Below are 23,905 nucleotides of genomic sequence, written 5' to 3'. Positions count from 1 at the left end.
CACCCAGCCCTGTCCCACCCTGGACTCGGCCCTCTGCCCCCCAGGCTGGGCGGCTGCAGCCTTCCCTGCAGCCGGAACGTGGGAACTGGGATTGATGGGCTTTTCTCCTGCAGCTTTTTAGGATCTGGAGGTTTGAAGGGGTTTTGAAAGCCAAAATCATAAGGGACCAGAGGTGTCTACGTCCTTATCTACCCCTTACCCCCACCTCAAGTGTTGCAGGGTCACACACACACACACACACACACACACACACACACACACACGCACATACACGCTGGCATTCTGTATCATTTGCCATTGCTCTGAAATTTTCCAGGACCCAGGAGTCCTGATTTCCTAGCTGCCCAGTTGGGATCAGACTGGGGAGAGCATCCAGGCTGGAGGCTGGGCCAGGAGGGGGCCAGGTGGCCGCTGAGAGCCCTGCCTCTCAGAGAGGACTTCCCTCCGAGGTCCTGCACACACACAGACACACACACACGTAGATGAGCCACTTTTCCACACTGAATGCACACACACCTACCCCCATAGAGCTAGCAAAGGCTTCTGCCTGGTAACCTAAGAAATTGTGTCACCATAAGTGCCTTTAACCTCAGCCAGAACACTAGCCAGCTAATGGGAGCTTACAGATGCTCCAGGAGGGGATGAAGGTGGCTGGTGACCATGGAAAGCCAGCGGGACCTGAAGGGTTAAACCCTGCAGCTGTAAATATGACTGGAGATTCTGGATTTGGTTTCTCAAATTCTGCCTCTGGCCCAAAGACTGCACACTGCCCTATGCTTTGGAAATCAGAGCAGCTCCCTGCCTCTTCCCCCACCCCCACCCCCACCCCAAATCTCAGGTCCCTCTTGACACTTGTTCATTACCCCCATCTGGGAGCCTGAGAGGTATCAGCAGGCAATGCCCGAGGTCCCACATTTTGTTCATGTTGTGAAGTCAGAAGGATCCAGGGAGGCACACGAACAAACCCTCCAAGATGTGAGGGAGCCCCCAATTCTTACTCCCCACCTTCAATAGGGGTGTTTGTCCTTGAGGAAGAAAGCCTGGCCATCCCTTTCCTAGCACTTGCCCTCTGTAAAAGTTGAGAGTGATAGGCAGAGGGTGGACGAGGGACAGCAGACACCACTGGTGACCCACAGGCAGCGCTCTCTACCAGGCAGGGCTTTCCTTGGCCTTTCCACTGAAGTTTCTTCCTGCGTAAGGACAGAGCTGGCAGGAAATGGGGCTGCACTGTCTGAGGTGGGTTCTGCCTGGATCATCTCCCTTTCGAGGCAGACAGACCAGCAGACGGCAGCCGGCAAAACGAGGAGGTCTGAAGTTGTATTACACGATCTGAAGTCATGTCTACATGACCTTTCTGTTGCCACCAACTGGATGACGCGAACTGCAGTTCAGGGTTAGGTAATCAACTGTTTAGCCCCACAGATACCTGACGTGCTACAGGGAAGAGTGCCCGTTGTTGTTTATGTGATGAGTAGGAAGACACCATCGTGGGGTTCCCAGGCATTGTCACACACACACACACACACACACACACACACACACACACACACACAGAGGCTCCCGTGATCCTACACCTTCCATCCCAGCAAAGCAGATGTAATGACCATAATACCTTCTACTATATCTGGAGTGGGACCATGGCCTTCACAGTAGAGGTTGTATAGCCTTTGGAAAAAATCCAAATTTTAAACTGGTTTTATTGCTGTCCACCTCTCTTTTGAACGTGTCTTTGTTGTTTGAATGGGTTTTCCAGATGGGTAAAATAACCTGACATCCAGTGTCATCTTTCAAAGCTGTCATCAATGCTGAGCGCGTTCTCATTTGCACCGGAATGCCTCCCTGGTGTTGGACGGCCTGGGAACGGTTGTGACAGTTGTGCTCTATGGTGCAAGCTCAGCAGCTCCCTGGAGGAAGTGCCCTATTCTGACACCCACGGGTGAATTTACTGTCCATTGAAACGCACAAGTCACACCGGGGCCGCGGGTACCAGGAAGGAAGGTGCGTAGCTGCTCTGCAAGGTGTGGGAGCTCCTGGTGATGCTGACAGGACCTCAGGCTTCACCCTTGTCTCTCTGTTAGAAGAGAAAGTGCAAGAAATGGAAATGACATCTGAGGGCTGAGCAGTTGCTGACAATGCCATTGCCAGTTTGTTTTTAAGGAAAGGCTAATTGCAGTGACGGGATTCCAGAGCCAACAATCCTAAAAACAAAATGCTCATGAAGATTATATATAACCCACTGGAATTTAGAGAAACAGAGCGTTTCTGTTTTATTCACATTCCATGGGTCCCCTGAGGTGACACTGGTTTTCATCAAAGCGCGGATTTCCCTGTGGGGCCAGCGTTCTGGCACTAGCACGGCGAGGCTTCTGCTTCATTCTCTGACATCCTGCAGCAAACTGATGTGGGCTCAGGATCAGGTAGCCCAGTGTGTGCTGCTGAGGCACCGGGAGCATCCCTGAGCACTGCCCGCCCCTCCACCCCTCAGCCCCACAGCCCAGGGTCCCTTTACCTCCTGAAGGCGCTAGAGGGAATATTGCTGCTTTTCCTTCCTGTGTCCCCCTCTTAGGAAGAAGCTTATGCAATTTCAGGAAAACCCTCCATCACCACTAGAGGGAGAATTAGGCTCATTTCAATACTTGTTACTGAAGTAGCTCAAAGCGCTTTTCGGAAGCCAAGGCTGTGCACAGAGAGTTGAGGAAGACGTGTCGCTGTGCTCAGTCTGTGTCCCAGTGACTACTGGGCAGTAGCAGGGACAGCTTCATCCAGCCTGTGCTGGTGAGCTGCCCTTGGGTGGGGGGGAGGGGAGAAAGAAAAAGGGTGAGGGAGAAGGGTGAGGGGGAAGGGAGGAGACAGCCAGCCCCGAGGGAGAGAGGAAAGCTCTGGGGCCGACTTGCAACTGTCTTAGGAATGTTGTATGTGGTTTGGCCAAGGTCAACTGCCCCTCTGTGCACCTCCCAACAGCTTTGCTACAGAATGAATTGCCAGGTCCTGTGGGCAACGGATGGCTGGCTCCCAGCCACCCATGCCCTACCCAACCTGTTTCAACCTACTTGTTTTCTTTCAAAATGATAAAATTAACATTTCTGGCAATATTCCTGATTAAAGAAAATATCTTACAGTGGCATTTAAAAATCTATAGTGCTTGCTATTTGTAAAAGTTTAGTTATACAAATAATGAAATGTAGCATTTCACTTATTGAATATGTGTCCCAAATTTGATCGGTTCCTATTGATGGTGAGTGTTCTGTGTGAATAAAAATCCATGGCAGCTTATAGTTCCTATGGATGACTTATTTTATCCTTCTAGCCAATAAATATTCAAGAAATAGAATTACACTTTAAGATCTGCCTAGGGAAAACTTAAGTGAACTCAGTCTGCTAAACATATGCCATACACGCATTACCAAAATGTCACATACGTGTGTACAGTCACCCAGGTCTAGACTGACACTGCACTAGTCTCTGTCAAGGCTCGTTAGCACTCATAACAAGACTCATGTACATAATATGTGACCCATATATGATTACACAAGTGGTTATAAAACGTGATGTATGATATATAGATATACGTACACATGTGATTCTGGAGCCTTTAAGTAGAGGTGATGATCTTTAAAAAGTTTATTCTTTTCATTCATTTCATGTTCATTATAGATCATTGAGAAAATTCCCAAAGTTAACTTAAAGAAAACATACGACCCAGAGCACAGCTGCCCTGAGCCGGTAACATTTGGCTCCAGTCAGGGAAGCTGAAAAGAAGTGAGCTCATACCTAGCCGTTAGAAACAGTCATGAGGCACGCCCACGGACCCTGACTCCGGAAGGAGTTTGTTTGTTTTACAAGCTTCCTTGCCCTGGCCAGTGACAGTCCACTGACGTGCTGCTTTAGGGCACAAGAGCACCCTCCACTCTTCAAGTCTGAACAGCTGTTGTTGAGACAGCCTCACTCACTAGAAAGCTCGCTTGTCATTTTGAGGCCTCTCCATTCAGGTGCTGCTGTCAGCGTGTATTGCCCAGAAGAGGCCACTGTCATGCTCAGCCCTGCACAAAACAAACCCGGAAATGCTCAAGTATTCATTTGGACCCATTTATTAAGGGGCCAAAATGGTGAAGAGATATGAGAAAGATTTTAATTTTTAATGTCTGAAGTAGGCTGCTGTACAAGTGTGTGTTGGGGGGGGCTATAAATTGCCAGCAGGTGTTCACCAACCAACGTCTCTGCACCTTGACACCCCAAACGAGTGCTGGCAAAGCAGACCACCTCATAATGTGCCACGTGTGCCTCGACCAAAGAGTTTACTCTCCACAAGAAGTACACAGGTCAGACTCCACTATGCGTGCACGAGTGCATTCTGTCAAATGCTACTCTCACCTTCAACTGAAAGGTGGTCTTGGTAGTGGGGGGGGGGTGGCCGTGGCCCATAAACTCACCATCTCACAACATCTGGAATGTTTGCACCTTGACCTGCAGCTGTTCTCCAGGTGGACCTGGAAGGCTGCCTACTGGTTGGTCGTCTGGCATTGATTTACTTATCACCGTGGCTGCAGTTTCCCTTGGAAGTGGACTCATTTCCTGGCATTCTATGAAAACATGATGCCATGTTAAGCATTCTCCCTAATGAACCTTTCCTTATTATGTCTCATTTTATTCTTGAATTTGAGAGAGAATCCACTGGTTGGGATTAGGGTCCTGGGGACCTGCTACCTATTTCAGCAGCCCCTGCATGGGCCGTATTTAACGTACTTTCTGGAGCAATTGCTGCATCTTACACTCACACCTTGTGCCGTAATTACAGGTCCAGAAAGGTGGAGGAGGATGACTATGAAGACACGTCGTCAAACCAGAAGTGGGTCCTGGCTCCCAAGTCCCAAGACACCGACGTGACTCTTATTCTCAACAAGCTGCTGAGAGAATATGACAAAAAGCTGAGGCCGGACATTGGGAGTGAGTGTTGATGCTTGTTATTCCAATAGAAAATATACTGTGATGAGGTAGTTTTAAGTTTTTATTTTTAAACCATTATAAAGTCACAGGAAGTTGCAAAGACAGTACACGTCACACAGTTCAGGACTATAGTGTGATATCAAACCCAGGAGGATGATGCTGGTGCAATGCGTGTGCAGGGTTCTATGTCACCTTGTCACAGATTTGTGTAAGGACCCCTGCAATCACCATCCAGACCCCGTCCTACTTCCCTTTATAGCCACACCCTCTTCTCTCCAAAACCCCTAACCCCTGTCAGCCACTGATTTGTTTTCCATGGCCATGTTTTTGTCATTTCAAGAATGTCACATACATGAAGTCATTCAGCATGTGATCTTTTGAGACTGGCTTTTCTTCCCTCAGCAAAATGACTCTGGGATCCATTCAGATTGTGTGTCGATCGTTTGCTCTTCCTTGTTGGGGAGTCATATTCCAGGCTGCAGGTGGAACCCGGTTTCTTCATTCACCAACTGAGGAACATTTTGGTGGTTTCTAGTTTCTGTCCATTACAATTAAAATGACTATGCGCATTTGTATACAGACTTTTGTTTGCACATTTGATTTTATTCTCTGGGATAAAATGCCCAGGAGCAGGATTGCTAGGTTGTATGGTGAATGCTTCTTTGTTTTTTGGTTTTTTTTTATAGGAAACTGTCAAACTCTTTTCCAAAATTGCCCTACCATGTTTCTATTCTCATCAGCCACATATAGGAAATCCAATTTCTCTGTATCTTCACCAGCAATTGGTATTGTCACTATTTTTTTTTTTTTTTTTTAATTTTAACTGATCGAACAGGTATGTATCTGATAGGCTGATTCCTCATGTGGTTCTTATTGTGTTTCCCTAATGGTCAGTGATAGTGAACTCTTTCTATGCTTATTTACCACAAACATATCCTCTTCACTGAAATGTCTCTTCATATTACTTGCCAGTGGACCAATTGGTTGTTTTGGGGTCTTCTTCTGTTGTATATTAAGCATTCTTCATTTGTATATTAAGAGTTCATTCCTTTCCCAGATATAGTTTGCAGATTGTTTTCTCTCAGTCTGTAGCTTATCCATTCATCCTTTTAACAGGCTCTTTCACAGAAGAAAAGTTTTTAATATTGATGAAGTCCAGTTTATTGACCTTTTTTCTTTTATGAAACATGGTTTTGAAGTACTGTCTAAGAACTCTCTATGAAGCCCTAGTTCCATAAGATTTCTTCCTTTGTCTTCTTCGAAAAGTTTTATAGTTTTTTGAGAGTAATTTTATTTTTATTTATTATTTATTTGTTTGCTTGTTTATTTATTTCCCATCCTCCTACCCCCTGCCCTTTGGCAACCATCAGCTTGTTCTCTATATCTATGGATCTGTCTCTGTTTTGTTTATCCATTTGTGTTTTTTTTTTCAGATTCCACATATAAGTGAGATCACACAGTATTTGTCTTTCTCTGTCTGACTTATTTCACTTAGCACAGTACCCTCTAGGTCCACCTCTGTTGTCACAAATGGCAAGATTTCAGTCGTTTTTTATTGCTGAATAATATTCCATTGTGTATATATACCCCATCTTCTTTATCCAATCATCTATTGCTAGACACTTAGGTTATTTCCATATCTTAGCTATTATTAGTAATGCTGCAGTGAACATAGCAGTGCAGATATCTTTCTGAGTTAGTGTTTTTATTTTCTTCAGCTAAATACCCAGAAGTGGAATTGATGGGTCATATGGTAGTTCTAGAGTTAGATTTTTGAGGACCCTCCATACTGTTTTCCATAGTGGCTGCACCAATTTACACTCCTACCAACAGTGCACAAGGGCTCCCTTTACTCCACATCCTCCCTAGCACTTGTTGTTTGTTGATTTATTGATGATGGCCATTCTGACAGATGTGAGGTGGCATCTCATTGTGGTTTTAATTTACATTTCCCTGATGATTAGTGACATTGAACATCTTTTCATATGTCTATCGGCCATCTGTATGTCCTTTTTGGAGAAATGTCTATTCAGGTCCTCTGCCCATTTTTTAATTGGATTGTTTGTTTTTTGGTGTTAAGTTGGTGTGTGAGTTCTTTATATATTTTCATATTAACCCTTTATCAGATGTATCATTTGCAAATATCTTCTCCCAGGTTGTCTTTTCATTTTGATGATGGTTTCCTTCGCTCTGTAAAAACTTTTAAATTTGATGTAGTCCCATTTGTTTATTTTTTCTTTTGTTTTCCTTGCCCAGGGAGACATATCCAAAAAGATATTGCTAAGAGAGATGGCAAAGAGTTTACTACCTATGTTTTCTTCTAGGAGTTTTATGGTTTCAGGACTTACATGTAAGCCTTTAATTCATTTTGAGTCTATTTTTTGTATATGGTGTAAGGAAGTGGTCCACTTTCATTTTTTTGCATGTATCTGTTCAGTTTTGCCAACACCACTTATTGAAGAGACTGTCTTTACCCTACTGTATTTCCTCACCTCCTTTTTCATCGATTAATTGACCATATAAAGAGGGTTTATTTCTGGGCTCTCTATTCTATTCCATTGATCTATATATCTGTTTTTGTGTTAGTACCATGCTGTTTTGATTATTGTAGTTTTGTAGTATAGTTTGATATTAGGGAGTGTGATACCTCCCACTTTGTTCTTTCTCAAGATTTATTTTGCTATGTGGGGTCTGTTGTTGTTCCATATAAATTTTAGAATAGGTGTTCTGAGAAGAATGCTATTGGTATTTTAGTAGACATTACATTGAATTTGTATATTAGTTTAGGTCGTAAGACAGTATTTTAACAATATTAATCTTTTTCTTTAAAGTTTATTGGGGTGACAATTATTAGTAAAGTTACATAGATTTCAGGTGTATAATTCTGTAATACATTATCTATATTTCACATTGTGTGTAATATTAATCTTTCTAATCCATGAGCAAGGTATATCCTTCCATTTATTTGTATCTTGTTCAATTTTTTTAACATCTCATAGTCTCCACACTACAGGTCTTTCACCTCTGGTTAAATTTTTGCCAGGTATTTTATGCTTTTGATGCAATTGTGAATGGGATTGTTTTCTTAATTTCTTCTTTGATCATTCATTATTGGTGTATGGAAACGCAACAGACTTCTGTGTATTGTTTCCTGCAGCTCTACTGAAGTCATTTATTAGTTCTAATAGTTTTTGGATGGCCTCTTTAGTATCATGTCATCTGCAAATGAGAGTTTTACTTCTTCATTTCCCATTTGGATGCCTTTTATTTCCTTTATGATGGCTGTGGCTGGGACTTACACTGCAGTGACCTTGCAGGCAGGCCAAGCTCCGGGGTTAGAGTCCTGTCCCACCCTATGTCCCACCCTACAGAGGTGGAAGGGAGGTAAACAGTGGCGCTCACTGGGCCCTCTGACCGCCCCCCCCCACCAGAGAACCTGAGAATTCCCGAGGCCCCCAGAGAGCTCCAGAGCTCCGCAGTCTTCTCTATGCAGGTTCTCTCCGTTTTGTTATAGAGAAAGCAGTCCATGTAGAAACGGCCTCTGGGCTGCCTCTAAGTGCCGGGTGGTTGTGGGGAAAGCGTGGAGCGAGCCCGCGTGGAGCATGAGCTCTGGGCGCCCGCGCACTGCCTGCTGGGAGTGCCTCTGGCGCCGCCCTGCGGTCCCTGGGTGCCCCTGGTGTTCCCAGGCCAAGGCTACAGGCCCCGAGCTGTGAATGCACCACCGCAACCCCGCAGGTAGGCCGAAGCCCCGGGTGGCGCTCCCGCTGCCCTATCTGGATGAGGGGTTGTCGTGGGGGGCGTCCGGCGGGGTCTCTGTTCCCGCTCCCCACATAAGAACTCAGGACATGGTGAGGCCAAAAAGGAACACCCACGGAGCCATATGTAGGGGGGTCATATCACTATATTCTCGCTGGCAGCATCCGCCTCTCTGCAATCCGCGTTACGCTGCTTGCAGGCTCAGCCACCATCTTCTTGCTAGGCCCCCATTTTCTAGCAGCAATGTCTGCTTGCTAGTGTAGCCACAGCAGTTATATTAGTGGCCAATGGCTCACTGATTACAGCTGACGGCCAACTAGCCACAGCTAATGGCCATCCAATCACAGTCAATGGCCATTTACTACCTGAGCCAACACCTGTCTATGTGAGGCCGAGAACCTGGAAACTGCTCTTTGGGGCCCTGTCACCACACTCCACCCCTACAAGTTCTCGCCTCACAATCTACGTAACAAGCGTCTTCCACGAGGGGCCCTGTGCGAGGAGCCTGGAGGTGAATGCAATATCCTGGATACAGCTAGGCTCTGTGGGCACAGCCAGGGTTTCTCAGGGCACCACCAATCCTTCTGGGCACGGCCAGACTTCCTGGGCTTCTTGGGGTACCACCAGTCTTCCCGGACACAGCCAGGGTTTCTCAGGGCACCACCAGTCCTTCTGGGCACAGCCAGACTTCCTGGGCTTCTTAGGGTACCACCTGTCTTCCCGGACACAGCCAGGATTTCTCAGGGCACTGCCACTCTCTCTGGGCACAGCCAGACTTCCTGGACACAGCCAGGGCTCTCAGGGCACTGCCACTCTCTCTGGACCTCTCAGTACCCTGCTGGAACAACAGCGGCTCACAGTCAAGGTGCTTACATATTCTCGATGGCGGCCGGTCAAGACACAAAAGCAAACATCCCCCAGTTCCACTACATGGTGGTATGTTCCCAAACAGTCAAGCTGTCCATTAAATTAGGGATGGAAGGCAATTCCCCATAGTCCATAGTCATTCGCCAGGGCTGTCCTGGGGGTGAAGGATGACCCTGACCTCACTCTCAGCTCCCACGGAGGACTCAGCAAGCCTTTCCTTCTGGGACTACAAGTCCCGCATCCGGGCTGCCTCAGTAAGCACTTCCCAGCTCACAGGGCCACAATGACCTTCGCTTTCTCCGGTTGGTTGGGGAACCGTCCATGTCCTACCACCCCTCCACGGGGGTCCAGCTCTCTGGCAGCTGCTCCTCCTGGTCTTCCTGAGACTGAGCGTTCATACTTACAAACTGCTCCACCATCCTTCGGAGAGCTTTGGCCGGCACTGTACACTGCTCGCTGTGCCATGTGTCATGCGGGGCGGCCTGCGGGGTCTCTGGTCCCGCTCCCCACATAAGAATGCAGGACATGGTGAGGCCAAAAAGGAACACCCACGGAGCCATAAGTAGGGGAGTCATATCACTATATTCTCGCTGGCAGGATCCGCCTCTCTGCAATCCGTGCTCCGCCACTTGCAGGCTCAGCCACCATCTTCTTGCTAGGACCCCATTTTCTAGCAGCAAGCTCTGCTTGCTAGCGTAGCCACAGCAGTTATATTAGTGGCCAATGGCTCACTGACTACAGCTGACGGCCAACTAGCCACAGCTGATGGCCATCCAATCACAGTTGATGGCCATTTACTACCTGAGCCAGCACCTTGCCACGTGAGGCCGAGAGCCTGGAAACTCCTCTCTGCGACTCTGTCCCCACAAAATGCCAGAAGTAACACCCCTCTAAGGGGGTGTCAACCCTCAAGAGAGCACAGAATCATGTTAACTGTCCTGCAATCCATCCCTGCCTTGCTTACGCACCTCCACGTCACCTTCTCAAGTTTTCGCCGTACTCTCAAATGCATAAAAGAAACTGCAAGCTGTCATTTTCTGGAGCATTTGAGGTCTTGCTCCCCAACATGTCATCAGTTTGGCTCAGATAAACTCATAAAAATTGTCTATGGGTTTAGACGTTTCTTACATCTATACCCCTTTGGGGACAGAGCCCCAGAAAGCAGTTTCCAGGCTCTCAGCCTCACATAGAAAGGTGCTGGCTCGGGTAGTAAATGGCCATCGACTGTGATTGGATGGACATCAGCTGTGGCTAGTTGGCTGTCAGCTGTAACCAGTGAGCCATTGGCCACTAATATAATGGCTGTGGTTACACTAGCAAGCAGAGATTGCTGCTAGAAAATGGGGCCCTAGCAAGAAGATGGTGGCTGAGCCTGCAAGTGGCGGAGCACGGATTGCAGAGAGGCGGATGCTGCCAGCGAGAATATAGTGATATGACTCCCCTACTTATGGCTCCGTGGGTGTTCCTTTTTGGCCTCACCATAGCCTGTGTTCTTGTGCGGAGAGCAGGAGCTGAGTGCCTGCATGACAAGCTGGTTGTTCAGCCCTGAGTTGTCCACAGCAGTAATTGCTCCTACCTCATTGCCATCTTGGTCCTCCTACAAAAGTTTTATAATTTTATGTTTTACATTTTAATTCATTATCTATTTATGGTTATTTTTATTTTTTTATTAGTTTCAGGTGTACAAAATAATATACTAGTTAGACATTTACACCCCTCACAAAGTGATAACTCCCCTCCCCCAATCTACTACCCCTCTGACATCGTATATAGCTATTAAAATTCCATTGACTCTATTCCCTATGCTGTACTCCACATCCTGTGACTATATATATATTAAATTACAGTTGACATTCAGTATTCAGCTTCAGCTAGAGAACATGCTAAGTGAAATAAGTCAGATGGAGAAAGACAAATACCACATGATCTCATTTATATATGGAATCTAAAGAATAGAAAAAATGGGGTTAATTTTTATGTAAAATCAAGGTGTTCTTTTTTGTTGTGTTGCCTATGGATATCCAGTTACTCCATCGTTATTTGTTGAAAATGCCATCTTTTCTCTGTTGAATTGCTTTTTGCAAATTTGTCAAAAATCAGTTGGCTCACCTAGTGTGGGCTATTTCTGGGTTCTCTATTTTGTTCCAGTTACCTGTTTGTCTATTACTGTGTCAATACCAACAGTCTTAATTACTACACCTATATAATAAGTCTTGAAACTGGGTGAGTAATTAAACCTCTTTGCTCCTCTCTTTTAAAATTAACTCTTAGGATTCATTTGCTTTTCTGTATGAATTTTAGAATTATGTTGTCTATATTGACAAAAAAATATTTACTTAAGTCTATCAGCTTATGAAGAATTGATATCTTTATTGAGTATTCCAATCTATGAATGTGATGTGTCTTTCCATTTATTTAGATCTTTAATTTCTTACATATACTGTTTTACAGTTTTTACTAGGTAAATCCTAAATATGTTTCGTTAGATTTGCCCTTAAGTATTTCATTTTTTTGGAGCTATTATAAATGGTACCGTATCTTAAAATTCCTTTTTCCTTATGATCATTGTTAATCTACAGAAATACAATTACTTTTTATATCTTGATGTTGTGCCCCCTAATTTGCTGAACTCAGTTATTTGTTTTAGGAAGTTTTATTTGGCTTTTGATAGGTTCCTTGGGATTTTCTATGTACACCATAATGTCTTCTGCAAATAAGGAAAGTTTTAGTTCTTGCTTTATAACCTGTATGACCTTTATTTCCATCTCTTGCTTTGTTGCACTGGATAGACTTCCAACATTCAATGGAACAGTGGCCGGAGTGGACACCTTGTATTCTTCCAGATCGTAGAGGAAAAGCATTCAATCTTCACCATTAAGTGTGATGTTAGCTAGAGGTATTTTGTATATGTTCTTTCTCAAGCTGAGAAAGTTCCCATTATTATCACTCGTTTTATGAGACAATTAGTTTTTATCACAAATAGGTGTTGAATTTTGCCAAACGCTTTTTCCACATCAATAGATATGATCATGTGATTGTTTTTTGTTTGTTTTTTAAATTAAAGTTTATTGGGGTGATGATTGTTAGTAAAGTTGCACAGATTTCAGGTGTACAATTCTGCAATACATTATCTGTATCTCACATTGTTTGTTCACCACCCAGAGACAATTCTCTTTCCATCACCATATATTAGACCCCATTTACCCTCTTCTACAGTCCCCCTCCCCCTTTACACTCTGGTAACCCCTGAACCATTGTCTATGTCTATGAGTTTTTGTTCCTTCATTTATTTGTCTTGTTCTTTTGTTGTTTTCAGTTTTATATGCCAGTGAAATCACATGGTTCTCTTTCTGTCTGACTTATTTCGCTTAGCATTATAATCTCAAGATTCATCCATGTTGTCACAAATGGTCCTATTTCACCTTTTCTTACTGCCAAATACTATTCCATTATGTATATATACCATTCATCTATCGAAGGACATTTTTGTTGTTTCCATGTCTTCGCCACTGTAAATAAAGCTGCAATGAACATTGGAGCACACATGTCTTTATGAATAAATGTTTTCAGATTTTTTTTGGTAGACACCCAAGAGAGGGATTGCTGGGTCATATGGTAATTCTATTCTTAATTATTTGAGGAACCTCCACACTGCCTTCCATAGCGGCTGCACCAGTCTGCATTCCCACCAACAGTGTATGAGGGTTCCTTTTTCTCCACAGCCTCTCCAACATTTGTTACTATTTGTCTTGTTGATGACAGCCATTCTAACTGGGGTGATGTGATATCTCGTTGTAGTTTTTATTTGCATTTCTCTGATGATTAGTGATGTTGTGCATGTTTTCATTTGTATATTTGCCATTTGTATGTCCTCTTTGGAGAAATGTCTCTTCAGGTCCTCTGCCCATTTTTCAATAGGGCTGTTTGTTTGTTTTTTGTTGTTGAGTTTCATGAGTTCCTTGTGTATTTTGGATATTAGCCTCTTATCAGAGGCACTGTTTCCAAAAATCTTCTCCCATTCAGTTGGTTGCCTCTTTATCTTGTCGATGGTTTCTTTTGCTGTGCAGAAGCTTTTAGGTTTGATATAGTCCCATTCATTTATTTTAGCTTTTACTTCCCTTGCCTTTGGAGTCAAATTCATAAAATGCTCTTTGAACCCAAGGTCCATAAGTTTAGTACCTATGTTTTCTTCTATGCAGTTTATTGTTTCAGGTCTTATGCTTAAGTCTTTGATCCATTTTGAATTAATTTTGGTACATGGTGACAGATAGCAGTCCAGTTTCATTCTTTTGCACATGGCTATCCAATTCTCCCAGCACCATTTATTGAAGAGGCTGTCTTTTCTCCATTGTATGTTTTTTGCTTCTTTATCAAAAATTGTCCATATTTATGTGGGTTTATTTCTGGGTTCTCAATTCTATTCCCTTGGTCTATGTGTCTGTTTTTCTGCCAATACCATGCTGTTTTGATTATTGTAGCCCTGTAGTACAAGCCAAAGTCAGGAAGTGTGATACCTCCAGCATTGTTCTTTTTTCTTAGGATTGCCTTGGCTATTCGGGGTCTTTTGTGGTTCCAAATAATTCTGATGATGTTTTGTCCTATTTCTTTAAAAACTGCCATTGGGATTTTGATAGGTATTGCATTAAATCTGTATATTGCTTTGGGTAATATGGCCATTTTAACTATGTTGATTCTTCCACTCCATGAGCACAGAATGGCTTTCCATTTCTTTGTGTTTTGTTTTCTTCAATTTCTTTTTAAAAATGTCTTATAGTTTTCAGCATATAGGTCTTTCACATCCTTGGTTAAGTTTATTCTTAGGTATTTTATTCTTTTTGTTGCAATTGCAAAAGGAATTGTTTTTTATTTTTCTGAGATTTCGTTGTTGTTACTATATAGGAATGCAATGGACTTTTGTACGTTGATTTTGTAGCCGGCAACTTTACTGTATTCATTGATTTTTCTAATAGCTTTTTGGGGGAGTCTTTAGGGTTTTCTATATATAGCATCATGTCATCTGCAAAGAGTGACAGTTCAACTTCTTCATTCCCAATTTGGATTCCTTTTATCTTTCTCTTGCCTGATTGCTCTGGTGAGGACTTCCAACCCTATGTTAAAAAGCAGAGGTGATAGGGGACAGCCCTGTTGTGTTCCTGAACGTAGAGCAAAGGGCTTCTGTTTTTCACCGTTAATTACGAGATTAGCTGAGGGTTTGTCATATATAGCCTTTATTATGTTGAGGTATTTTCCTTCTATACCTATTTTATTAAGTGTTTTCATCATAAATGGATGTTGTATCTTGTCAAATGCTTTTTCTGCATCAATTGATATAATCATATGATTTTTGTCCTTTATTTTGCTTATTTGATGTATCACATTGATGGATTTGGGTGTGTTGAACTATCCTTGTGCCCCTGGGATGAACCCCACTTGGTCGTGATGAATAATCTTTTTAATGCATTGTTGTATTCCATTTGCTAGAATTTTGTTTAGGATTTTTGCATCTTTATTCATCAGAGATATTGGTCTATAGTTTCTTTAGGTTTTGGTATCAGTAATGTTGGCATCATAAAATGAAGGAGTTTGTCTCTTCAATTTTTTGGAAGAGTTTGAGTAGGACAGGTATTAGATCCTCTTTGAATGTTTCGTAGAATTTACTAGGGAAGCCATCTGGTCCCGGACTTTTGGGAAGGTTTCGATGACTGATTCAATTTCCTTACTGGTTATCGGTCTATTTAGATTTTCCTCTTCTTCGTGTTTCAGCCTAGGCAGACTATATATTTCTAAAAACTTGTCCATTTCTTCTAGGTTATTGAATTTGGTGGCATATAGTCCTTCATTGTTTTCTTGGATGATCCTTTGTATTTCTGTGGCATCCATGATAACTTCTCCTCTTTCATTTCTGATTTTATTAGTGTCTTTTTTTATTTTAGTCTAGCCAATGGTTTGTCAATTTTATTAATCTCTTAAAAGAATCTGCTCTTTATCACATTAATTTTTTCTATTGTCTTTTTTTTCTCTATTTCACTTAGTTCTTTGATTTTTATTTCCTTCTGCTTAGCGTGGGTTTCATTTGTTCTCCTCTTTCTAGTTCTTTAAGGTGTAACATTAGGTTATTTATTTGGGATTTTTCTTGTTTCTTTTGATAGGCCTGTAATGATATAAATTTCCTTGCTAAAACAGCTTTCGCTGCATCCCCAAAATTTTGGTAGGATGTAGTTTCATTCTCATTTGTTTCTCTGTATCTTTTGATCTCTCCTGTTATTTGTTCTTTGACCTTATCGTTCTTTAAAAGTATGTTGTTTAATCTCCACATATTTGTGGTTTTTCCTGCTTTCTTTTTGCCTTTGATATCCAATTTCAAAGCCTTGTGATCAGAGAATGTGCTTGGTATGATCTCAGTCTTCTCAAATTTGCTGAGGCTAGTTTTATGGGCCAATATATGGTCCATCCTTGAGAATGTTCCGTGTACACTAGAAAAAAATGTATAGTCTGATGTTTTAGAATGAAGTGCTCTATAAATGTCAATTATATTTATTTCATTCAATGTGTCATTTAGGGCTGCTATTTATTTATTTTCTGTTGGATGATCTATCCATAGCTGTCAATGATGTATTTAGGTGCCCTACTATACTTGTGTTTTGGTCCATTTTGCCCTGCAGTTCTCTTAGTAGTTGCTTGGTATAATTCAATGCTCCCTGATTGGAGGCATAAATATTGATGACTGTTATGCCTTCTTGTTGTATAGTCTCCTTTATCATTATGAAATGTGCATCTTTGTCTCTTGTTACCTTTTTTACCCTGAAGTCTGTTTCATATGATATCAGTATGGCTACACCTGATTTTCTCTGGATACCATTTGCTTGGAGTGTCAATTTCAGTCTTTCACTTTGAGGCTTATTTGTCCTTGTAGCTGAGATGTGTCTCTTGGAGGCAGCATATGGTTGGGTTTAGTTTTTTTTTATCCAATCTGCTGCTCTGTGCCTTTTTATTGGTGAGTTCAGTCCATTTACATTTAGGGTGATTATTGATATGTGAGGATTTCCTATCATTCTATCTTTGGTTTTCTGGTGAGACTGTGTCTCCATTGTTTCTTGGACTTTGTGTTATTGTCTGTTATTTCTGTGCAGTGGTATTCTATGATTTTTCCCTCTGTTTCTTTTTTTATTGCATAATATATTTCAGTTCTGGATTTTTTTGAGTGGTTACCATTAAGCTTATGTAAAAGAAAGTTCCCTTTTCTTCAGCATGCTTACTTTCTTCATTCCCATATTGTGGTTCAGGCCTTTACTGCCCCTCCTTTTATGTTTTGGTTGCCACAAATTATTCCTACTGATGCTAGTCGAATATCCACCTTAAGTATTTCTTGTAGTGCAGGTCGTGTGTTAGAAAATTCCCTCACCTTCTTTATGTCTGAAAAGATCTTTATTCCTCCTTCATATCTAAAAGATACCTTTGCTGGATATATTATTCTTGACTCATAATTTCTCTCTTTCAATAGTTTGAATATTTGGTTCTACTCCCTCCTGGCTTGTAGAGTTTCTGCTGAAAAATCTGATGATAATTTAATGGGCTTTCCTTTGTAGGTTATCATCTTCTTTTCTCTGTCTGCCTTGAGAATTCTTTCCTTGTCGTTAATTTTTGACAGCTTCAATACAATGTGCCTTGGAGAAGGCCTGTTGGGGTTGAGGTAATTAGGTGTTCTATTTACTTCTTGGATTCGAGGATCTGGTTCTTTCCACAAGTTTGGGAAGTTCTCGTCGACTATTTGTTTGAATATATTCTCTGTTCCCTTCTGTCTTTCTTCTTCCGGTATGTCCATTATTCTTATATTGCTGTTGCTGATGGAGTCAGAAAGTTCTTGTAGAGTTCTTTCATTTCTTTTAAGTGTTAAATCTCTTTCTTCTTCCATCCCTGTCATTTCCAGATTTCTATCTTCGGTGTCACTGGCTCTTTCCTCCATCTGGTCAACTTTACTACCTAAACTGGCTATTTCATTCTTCATTTCTTTTATTGAGTTCTCAATCTCCAGAAATTCTATTTGGTTCTTTTTTAAAATTTCAATCTCTTTGGTAAAATGTTCATTTTGTTTTTTGATTGTGTTTCTGAGTTCATTAAACTGCCTGTCTGTTTTTTCTTGTGTCTCATTGAGTTTTTTAACAACTGCAGTCTTGAATTCTCTGCCATTTAAGTCACAGATTTCCATGTCTTTAACTTCATTTTCTGGAGACTTTTCACTTTCTTTCTGAGCTGTCTTGTTGCCTTGGTTATTCATGGCAGTTGATGATTTATTATTTCTCTTCCTAGACATCTACCAGAATGGGTTCTGCAACAGGTTGATAGAAAGAGGTCTTTCTTTTGTTTTCCAGTAGGTGTTGGTAGAATGTTTTATTTTCACTCTGATTGCAGCCTTTAATTCTCTCTCACACAGTAATGTTATGTTTTCTCTGCACTATTCTAGCTTCTCACACAATGGGGTGGGGTATTCCCTGGAAGGTGGGCTTCTCTTCTGTGAACAGTTCACTTGGGTCATACGGCACCACCTTCATGGGGAGATGTGGAGAGCTTCTGAAGTTTCAAAGCTCTTCCTGCACCAGATTCAGAGCCCGAGTTTTTCGGCAGTTCTGTTTACTCCTGCAGGGATCCGCCCAGATAGGTGGGGACAGGGACATGGTGGGTTGTGAGAGGTGGCCCAGAGCAATGGTGTCGACCACCACCACAGCCGGTCCTGCTTACACAGCTCCCTCCCCTTTGCCAGAACTAGTTGGGCTGTGAATCTGTGTCTGCAGACCACAGTTCTCAGAACTGCAAATATTCTGTTCTTTTGATCTGACACTGCTACTGTTCCGCTTCTTGTACCGGGCAGGTGGGGGCAGGGTGAGTTCTGGGAGGGTAGGGAGGGGGCAGCTAGTCTCAGTGCCTAAGGCTTCCATTCTCTGCTCAGCAGTAAGGGCTTAAACCACCTTTTTCAGCCTTCTTCCCTCAGTCTTTCTCCGAGGTCTCTGCTGTGAGCATTGAGTTCAACCATGTTATATGCTGCCCTCTCAGCCCTGTGGGCCATAAGCGGAGCCCTAGCAGTCCGAGTTTTTCCCTCTCCCGCAGCTGCGGTAGCTCCAGGAAGCAACAAGCTCGGAGCACTGAGCTAGGTCTGCGTCCTGTGCCTGCGCGGCTCCGTCTCCGCATTTCTCCCTTCCCTCCTTCCCGCTCGCGCGATTCGCCCACCTTTAGGTGAATTCAGTAGTGGGCCTCTTCATCTTGCCTGTCTGCTGTGTAGGGAGTCTTTTGTGGAGTTTCAGTTGTTCAATTTGTTTTAAATTCCAGGGGAGATTTCCAGAGGCTCACCTCACGCTGCCATTTTATGACATCATCACCTTTTTTTTTTTTCTTTTTCACCTAGTCATATGGTGTATAGGATTGACTGATTTTCAGGTGTGGAACCAGCCTTGCATCCTTGGTTAAACCTCAGTTGGTCATCATGTTTAATATATATGTTTTTTAAAACAACTCTTTTATATTGCTGAATTACATTTGCTAATAATTTGTTATGGATTTTTGTATCTGTGTTCATGAAGGACATTGGTCTGTATTTTTCTTTCTCTCTCTCTCTAAGAGTCTCTGTTTGGGTTTTGTATCAGGTAATACTAGCTTCCTGAGATGAGTTGGGAAGTGCACCATCATCTTTTGTTTTCTGGAGGAGATTATGTAAGACTTTGTGTTAATTCTTCTGAGAATATTTCATAGAATTCTCCATTGATACACTGTGGTTCAAGAGATTTCTCTTTTGGAGTTTTTTCATTACAAATTAATGTCCTTAATAGTTACAAGTCCATGAAAGTTATCCGTTTTACATTGGGTCAGTTAGTTCGTGCTTGTCAAGGAATTGGTCCATTTCTTTGAGGTTGTTAAATTTACATTTGTAGAGTTATTCATAATATTTCTTTATAACCCCTTCAATACCTGTAAGACGTACAGTAATATTCCATGATTCAGATCTGATATTGGTAACTTGTCCCATCTTTTTTATTTGTCATCTCACTAGAGGTTCATTCCGTTGATGTTTTTGAAGTATCAACTTTTTGTTTCAATGCTTTTTTCTATTGTTTTTCTGTTTCCAATTTCATTGAATTTTTCTTTTATCATTATTATTTCCTTTCTTTTTGCTTTGGGTTTATTTTGCTCTCTTTCTTAAAGTAGGGCTTAGATTCTTGATTTGAGATTGTCCTTCTTTTCTAAAGTAAGTATTTGGGGCTTGAAGTTACTCTCTCACCACTGCTTTAGCTGAGTCTCACAGATTTTGATATGTTGTGTTTTCATTCTCATTCAGTTCAATTTATTTTTTATTTCCCTTGAGATTTTTTTTCTTTAACCCATAGATTATTTAGTAGTGTATTTTTGTTTTCCCAGTGTTTGGAAGTTTTCCTGTTGTGTGTTATTGATTGCCAGTTTCATTCCATTATGATCAGAGAACAGTCTGTATGAGTTCAGCTCTTTTAAATTTGTGCATGTTTGATTTACAACCCAGGACATGGTCCATTTGGGTTAATGTTCCATGGGCACTTGAAAAGCACGAGTGTTTCCCTGTTGTTGGGTGGATAGGACCCTGTTGTTTGATGGTATTGTAGAGTTCTTCTATATCTTTGCTGACTTCCTGTCTACTCTTCCTGTCAATTGCTACATTAAAAAGTAGATTCTGACCCAAGACCAAGACAAGAGGGGCATGTTTGGCCAGGAGAGAAACACATCCAGTTGCCTGTCCAGGCCTGCACTGTTGTCATGGTGATGGTGGGAACAGATGGGGATTGCAACAGACACCTTTGTCATGGGATGCTCCCAGGCTATGGCGTGTTTCCTTTTCTCCATGGTCTCGGTTTCATTTCGAGCCCAGCAGCTCGCCAACCCTCTCACCGCCTTAGCAATGCTGCCTGTCCGCGTCCCAAGCCCAAGGCTCAGGTCTCCAGTTCTGTGCAGCAGGACCTAGGAGTACACGGCCCCATGGGCACTGAAGTTCCCAGTCCTCGCTGTTGCAGGGTGCAGGGCTTCGGCAGGTGTGTTCAGGGCAGTGGGAGGATCCCCCTGGCTGCACCTCGATTACCGCATACAATGGAGGAGGGGCCGAGTCACTCCTAGGCCTTCTTCCAGCTTGCAGGTACTTATGCAGTGAGTGGCACATCTAAATGCTCACTGCGCAAGCGTCCTCAATTCAATTGTCACCCTAGTTTTCACATCGTCATTATATAAAAGGTCTGTCCAGAGCGAAGAGTGTGCAGCAATGATATGGACAGCGAAGGTTGAGAGGATGTTACTGATTCCCTCACTGATTCCTAGACACAGACAATGTGTTTGACCTTAGCACAAAGGTAGATAACACTCCTTGTCCTCCCAGGCAAGTTGAGCCCGTGGTCCTGTGCTTACCCTATGCTGGAATGCAGCTAAGCACCTTCATGGTCAGTGGTACTCAGTCCACAGCTGACCTCGGTGGCGGGATACCACACGGGTAGAATGTGGAGAGCTCAGCTTCCATTCCAGACCTTTGCAGACTGCACCTCAGCCAGTGCAGTACTTACAGGAAACGCAAGGCAAGCCTGTTGAGAAACAGGGCACCCCTCTCTGTGTTAAGCACACGCACACACACACACACACACACACAGCACAACCCTTGGGAGGCGACAGCCGAGCCGACTTAAGGATTCCAAAGCTTTTATTTTGCCGTGGTGTGCAGAAGGAGCTGTGAATTCCCAAAGGTGGCAGCATATGCGTACATACACCCAAGAAGGGGCGCTGCTCGTTAAGAAGGCAGCTGTCCTGAGGCCTCATGGCACTTGGTCTTCAGAAGTCATTGGCATGTGTCAGAAGGGCAGTGTGGCTTTTGAGTGAAGGCGGTTGAAGAGACGAGCACATATAAAACCATAATGCAGGATCTCCTCTTTGGGTCATGGTGTCAGCATCCCACTGTGCCCATTGTCATGGCCCTTGGGGTGGCAATGACCTGATGAAAGTCCCCCTGATTCCTGGGGCACCTTAGCATTCCTCTTCCCCTCTCATTTAAACGCTAAATAATGTCTGAGTGACAGAATCCAGAAGCTCGCTGCCATTCAATCAGAGTAACCGTCCAAGACCATCTCTCCTGATAAGCGATACTGACTTAGATGCTGTTTCCTTCATGGCTTAGGAAACATGAAATGTTTGAAAACGTGACATTTTTTTGTTTCGTGAATTCTTTGTTTTCTCAGTACTTTTCCTGCACGTGGCCTAGTTCAGTGGGTGTAACCATCATGCCTCCTCTCTGAGGCACAATCACGGCGCAATCATGTCCCAGTGCGCCGGCGCGTACGTGGTTTAGCCTTAGTTTACCGTGTTGACCTGTTTGCTTGCTTATCTCTCTTGTGCTGTCCTCCCTCCCCAGCCAATCAGCTGGTACTTCCTGAGCATTTATGGTGCCCTAGCCCCGCCCTGGGCCCTGGACAGTGAGGGGGACATGACGTGTGCACCCTGTGTTCTCCTACTGGGAGGAGCAGGAGGGGGTTCTCCAAGGGACCGTCTTTCTTCTTGGATAAAGGTCAGGCCCCATGAAATGACACAGGTGAGCCACTCGCCTACTCCGTGCTCCTGACCCTCCGCCTCACAGCAAAGTCCCGTTTCTCCACCTGGACCCTTGCCTTTGCTGTTCTCTCCTTCTGGTTTGCAGTTCTCTTCACGCCATTTCTCCTTCCTTTCTCCAAGCCTCAGCTTATCTTCTGCGAGAAGGCTTCTCCCACGACCCACACTTCCCGCAGGGGTGGGCCCAGTGTGTCTCCCCGAGTTTCTTCTAGATCAGGCCTTCATCTCTAAAGCAGCGATAATGCATTTTGAAGGGCTGTCTTGAGGATGACGTGAGGTGGTGCCACCATGATACACTTTGTGCACTATTTGTACACGTTCTGTGATCCCGCAGCTGAGAACTGACCCCCCCCCACACACACACACACACAAACACAGCTCCAGCTCCTCAGGGCAGATGCACCGTTTACACTTGCCCCTCCCAACCTGCACAGTCCCTCTGCTCAGGGGGTAAGTGAGGCAGCTCCTTGCAGTTATTGTGACAGCAAACAGGAGGGTTGCACACGCTTGTGGTGCCTAGAAGTCACACATCCACACGGAGGCCTCAAATTAGTTTTCATAACACAAATTGTGATCATTATGTGAAAAATGCTCACTACTCTCTTGGTGATAATCTCTCAACTAACTCCTAAATTATGGATGTATCTGCTTTAGTTCCCTGCCTTTAACTATCCATCATTTTGAGTAATCCTTCAGCTCTGTCCTAACCGGCTCAGGGTTACACCAGGTGTCATTTATCTCAGGGACAGATCTCAGGAGCTTGAAATGGCTGAAGGAGGATAAACTTCTCAAGAACAGAATTGTAGAAAGGCAGGGTAATGACCTGAGTGAATATCTCTCCCTCCAGGGTTCTGAGAACACTGAACTACTCTTTCGAAAATAGATAGTTACAGAATCCAGATTCCCTCTCCATTATCTGGACAGACTATGCCAAATACAATCAGTGTCGGGAAAACAGAAGGTCATGGGTTGGCTGCTACCAGAGAATGGACACTGGGAAAATGTGCGGTGCAGAGACGTGGCCCCCAGGTTCATTCACTTCAGGCGAACATCTAGGTACTCTTCTGTGGGACTCATCTTGCAGGGATGAATATCTACTCCTCTTCTTCAGGTGTTCGCACATCTGGACATTTCCCCAGGCTTTTCTAAAGCCTATTTCCCCAACTTAGTTGACACTTCCTCTAAATGTGGCATGGCGACCATCCAGTATAAGAGGAAGCTGCTTGCAGGGTGAGGAGATGAGCTGTGCTGCTGCTGTGAACCCCTAGCAGAAGACAGGGACCCCAGCCTCCTCCTCAGCAGGGGGTGCCCCACACCCTATTTGAGCCACAGTGCTAGAGGAGATGCCACCCTAAGCTCCTTTCTTCAGACCTGCCAGAGCTGGACATGGCAGCCGGGCACTGACCTACACCATCTCCCTCTGGGTGGGGCTCCTGCCCATTCCACGGTCCTGTTCCAAATGAGGACGTGACCTCCAATAGGTCAGGAGTAAGTTGTGATGCAGATAATATATGTTAGAACAGCTGAAAGAAATACTAAGTGGACCTTACAGCATAATTTTTAAGGCAAGCCATGTTACGCTGCTCTGTGGTAACCTCAGTGAGAAGTCATGAACATGGCGGAGTTACCTTGGACACTGGGAAAATGTGTGGTGCAGAGACGTGGCCCCCAGGTCTGAGAAAGCCCCCATGTGTTTCTGAGCTGGTTCCCGGTGTGTGTAAATGTGGCCACTCCCGTCGCA

At 43.6% G+C, this 23,905-nt stretch overlaps 1 protein-coding gene across 1 annotated transcript in view; it reads left to right on the top strand.

The window, feature by feature from the left end:
- Positions 1–23,905, top strand: part of GABRG3 (gamma-aminobutyric acid type A receptor subunit gamma3) — a 308,837-nt gene that overhangs the window by 723 nt on the left and 284,209 nt on the right. Inside the window, exon 2 of the mRNA XM_074317596.1 lies at positions 4,796–4,944. Coding sequence (XP_074173697.1) covers positions 4,796–4,944 — 149 coding nt within the window. The remainder of the gene's footprint in view (positions 1–4,795; positions 4,945–23,905) is intronic.

The sequence above is a fragment of the Rhinolophus sinicus genome, linkage group LG13, assembly GCF_036562045.2.
Source record: "Rhinolophus sinicus isolate RSC01 linkage group LG13, ASM3656204v1, whole genome shotgun sequence".
NCBI classification, from domain to species: domain Eukaryota; kingdom Metazoa; phylum Chordata; class Mammalia; order Chiroptera; family Rhinolophidae; genus Rhinolophus; species Rhinolophus sinicus.
Note: the sequence above shows the minus strand (reverse complement) of the source record. Positions and strands in the feature narration are given on the sequence as shown.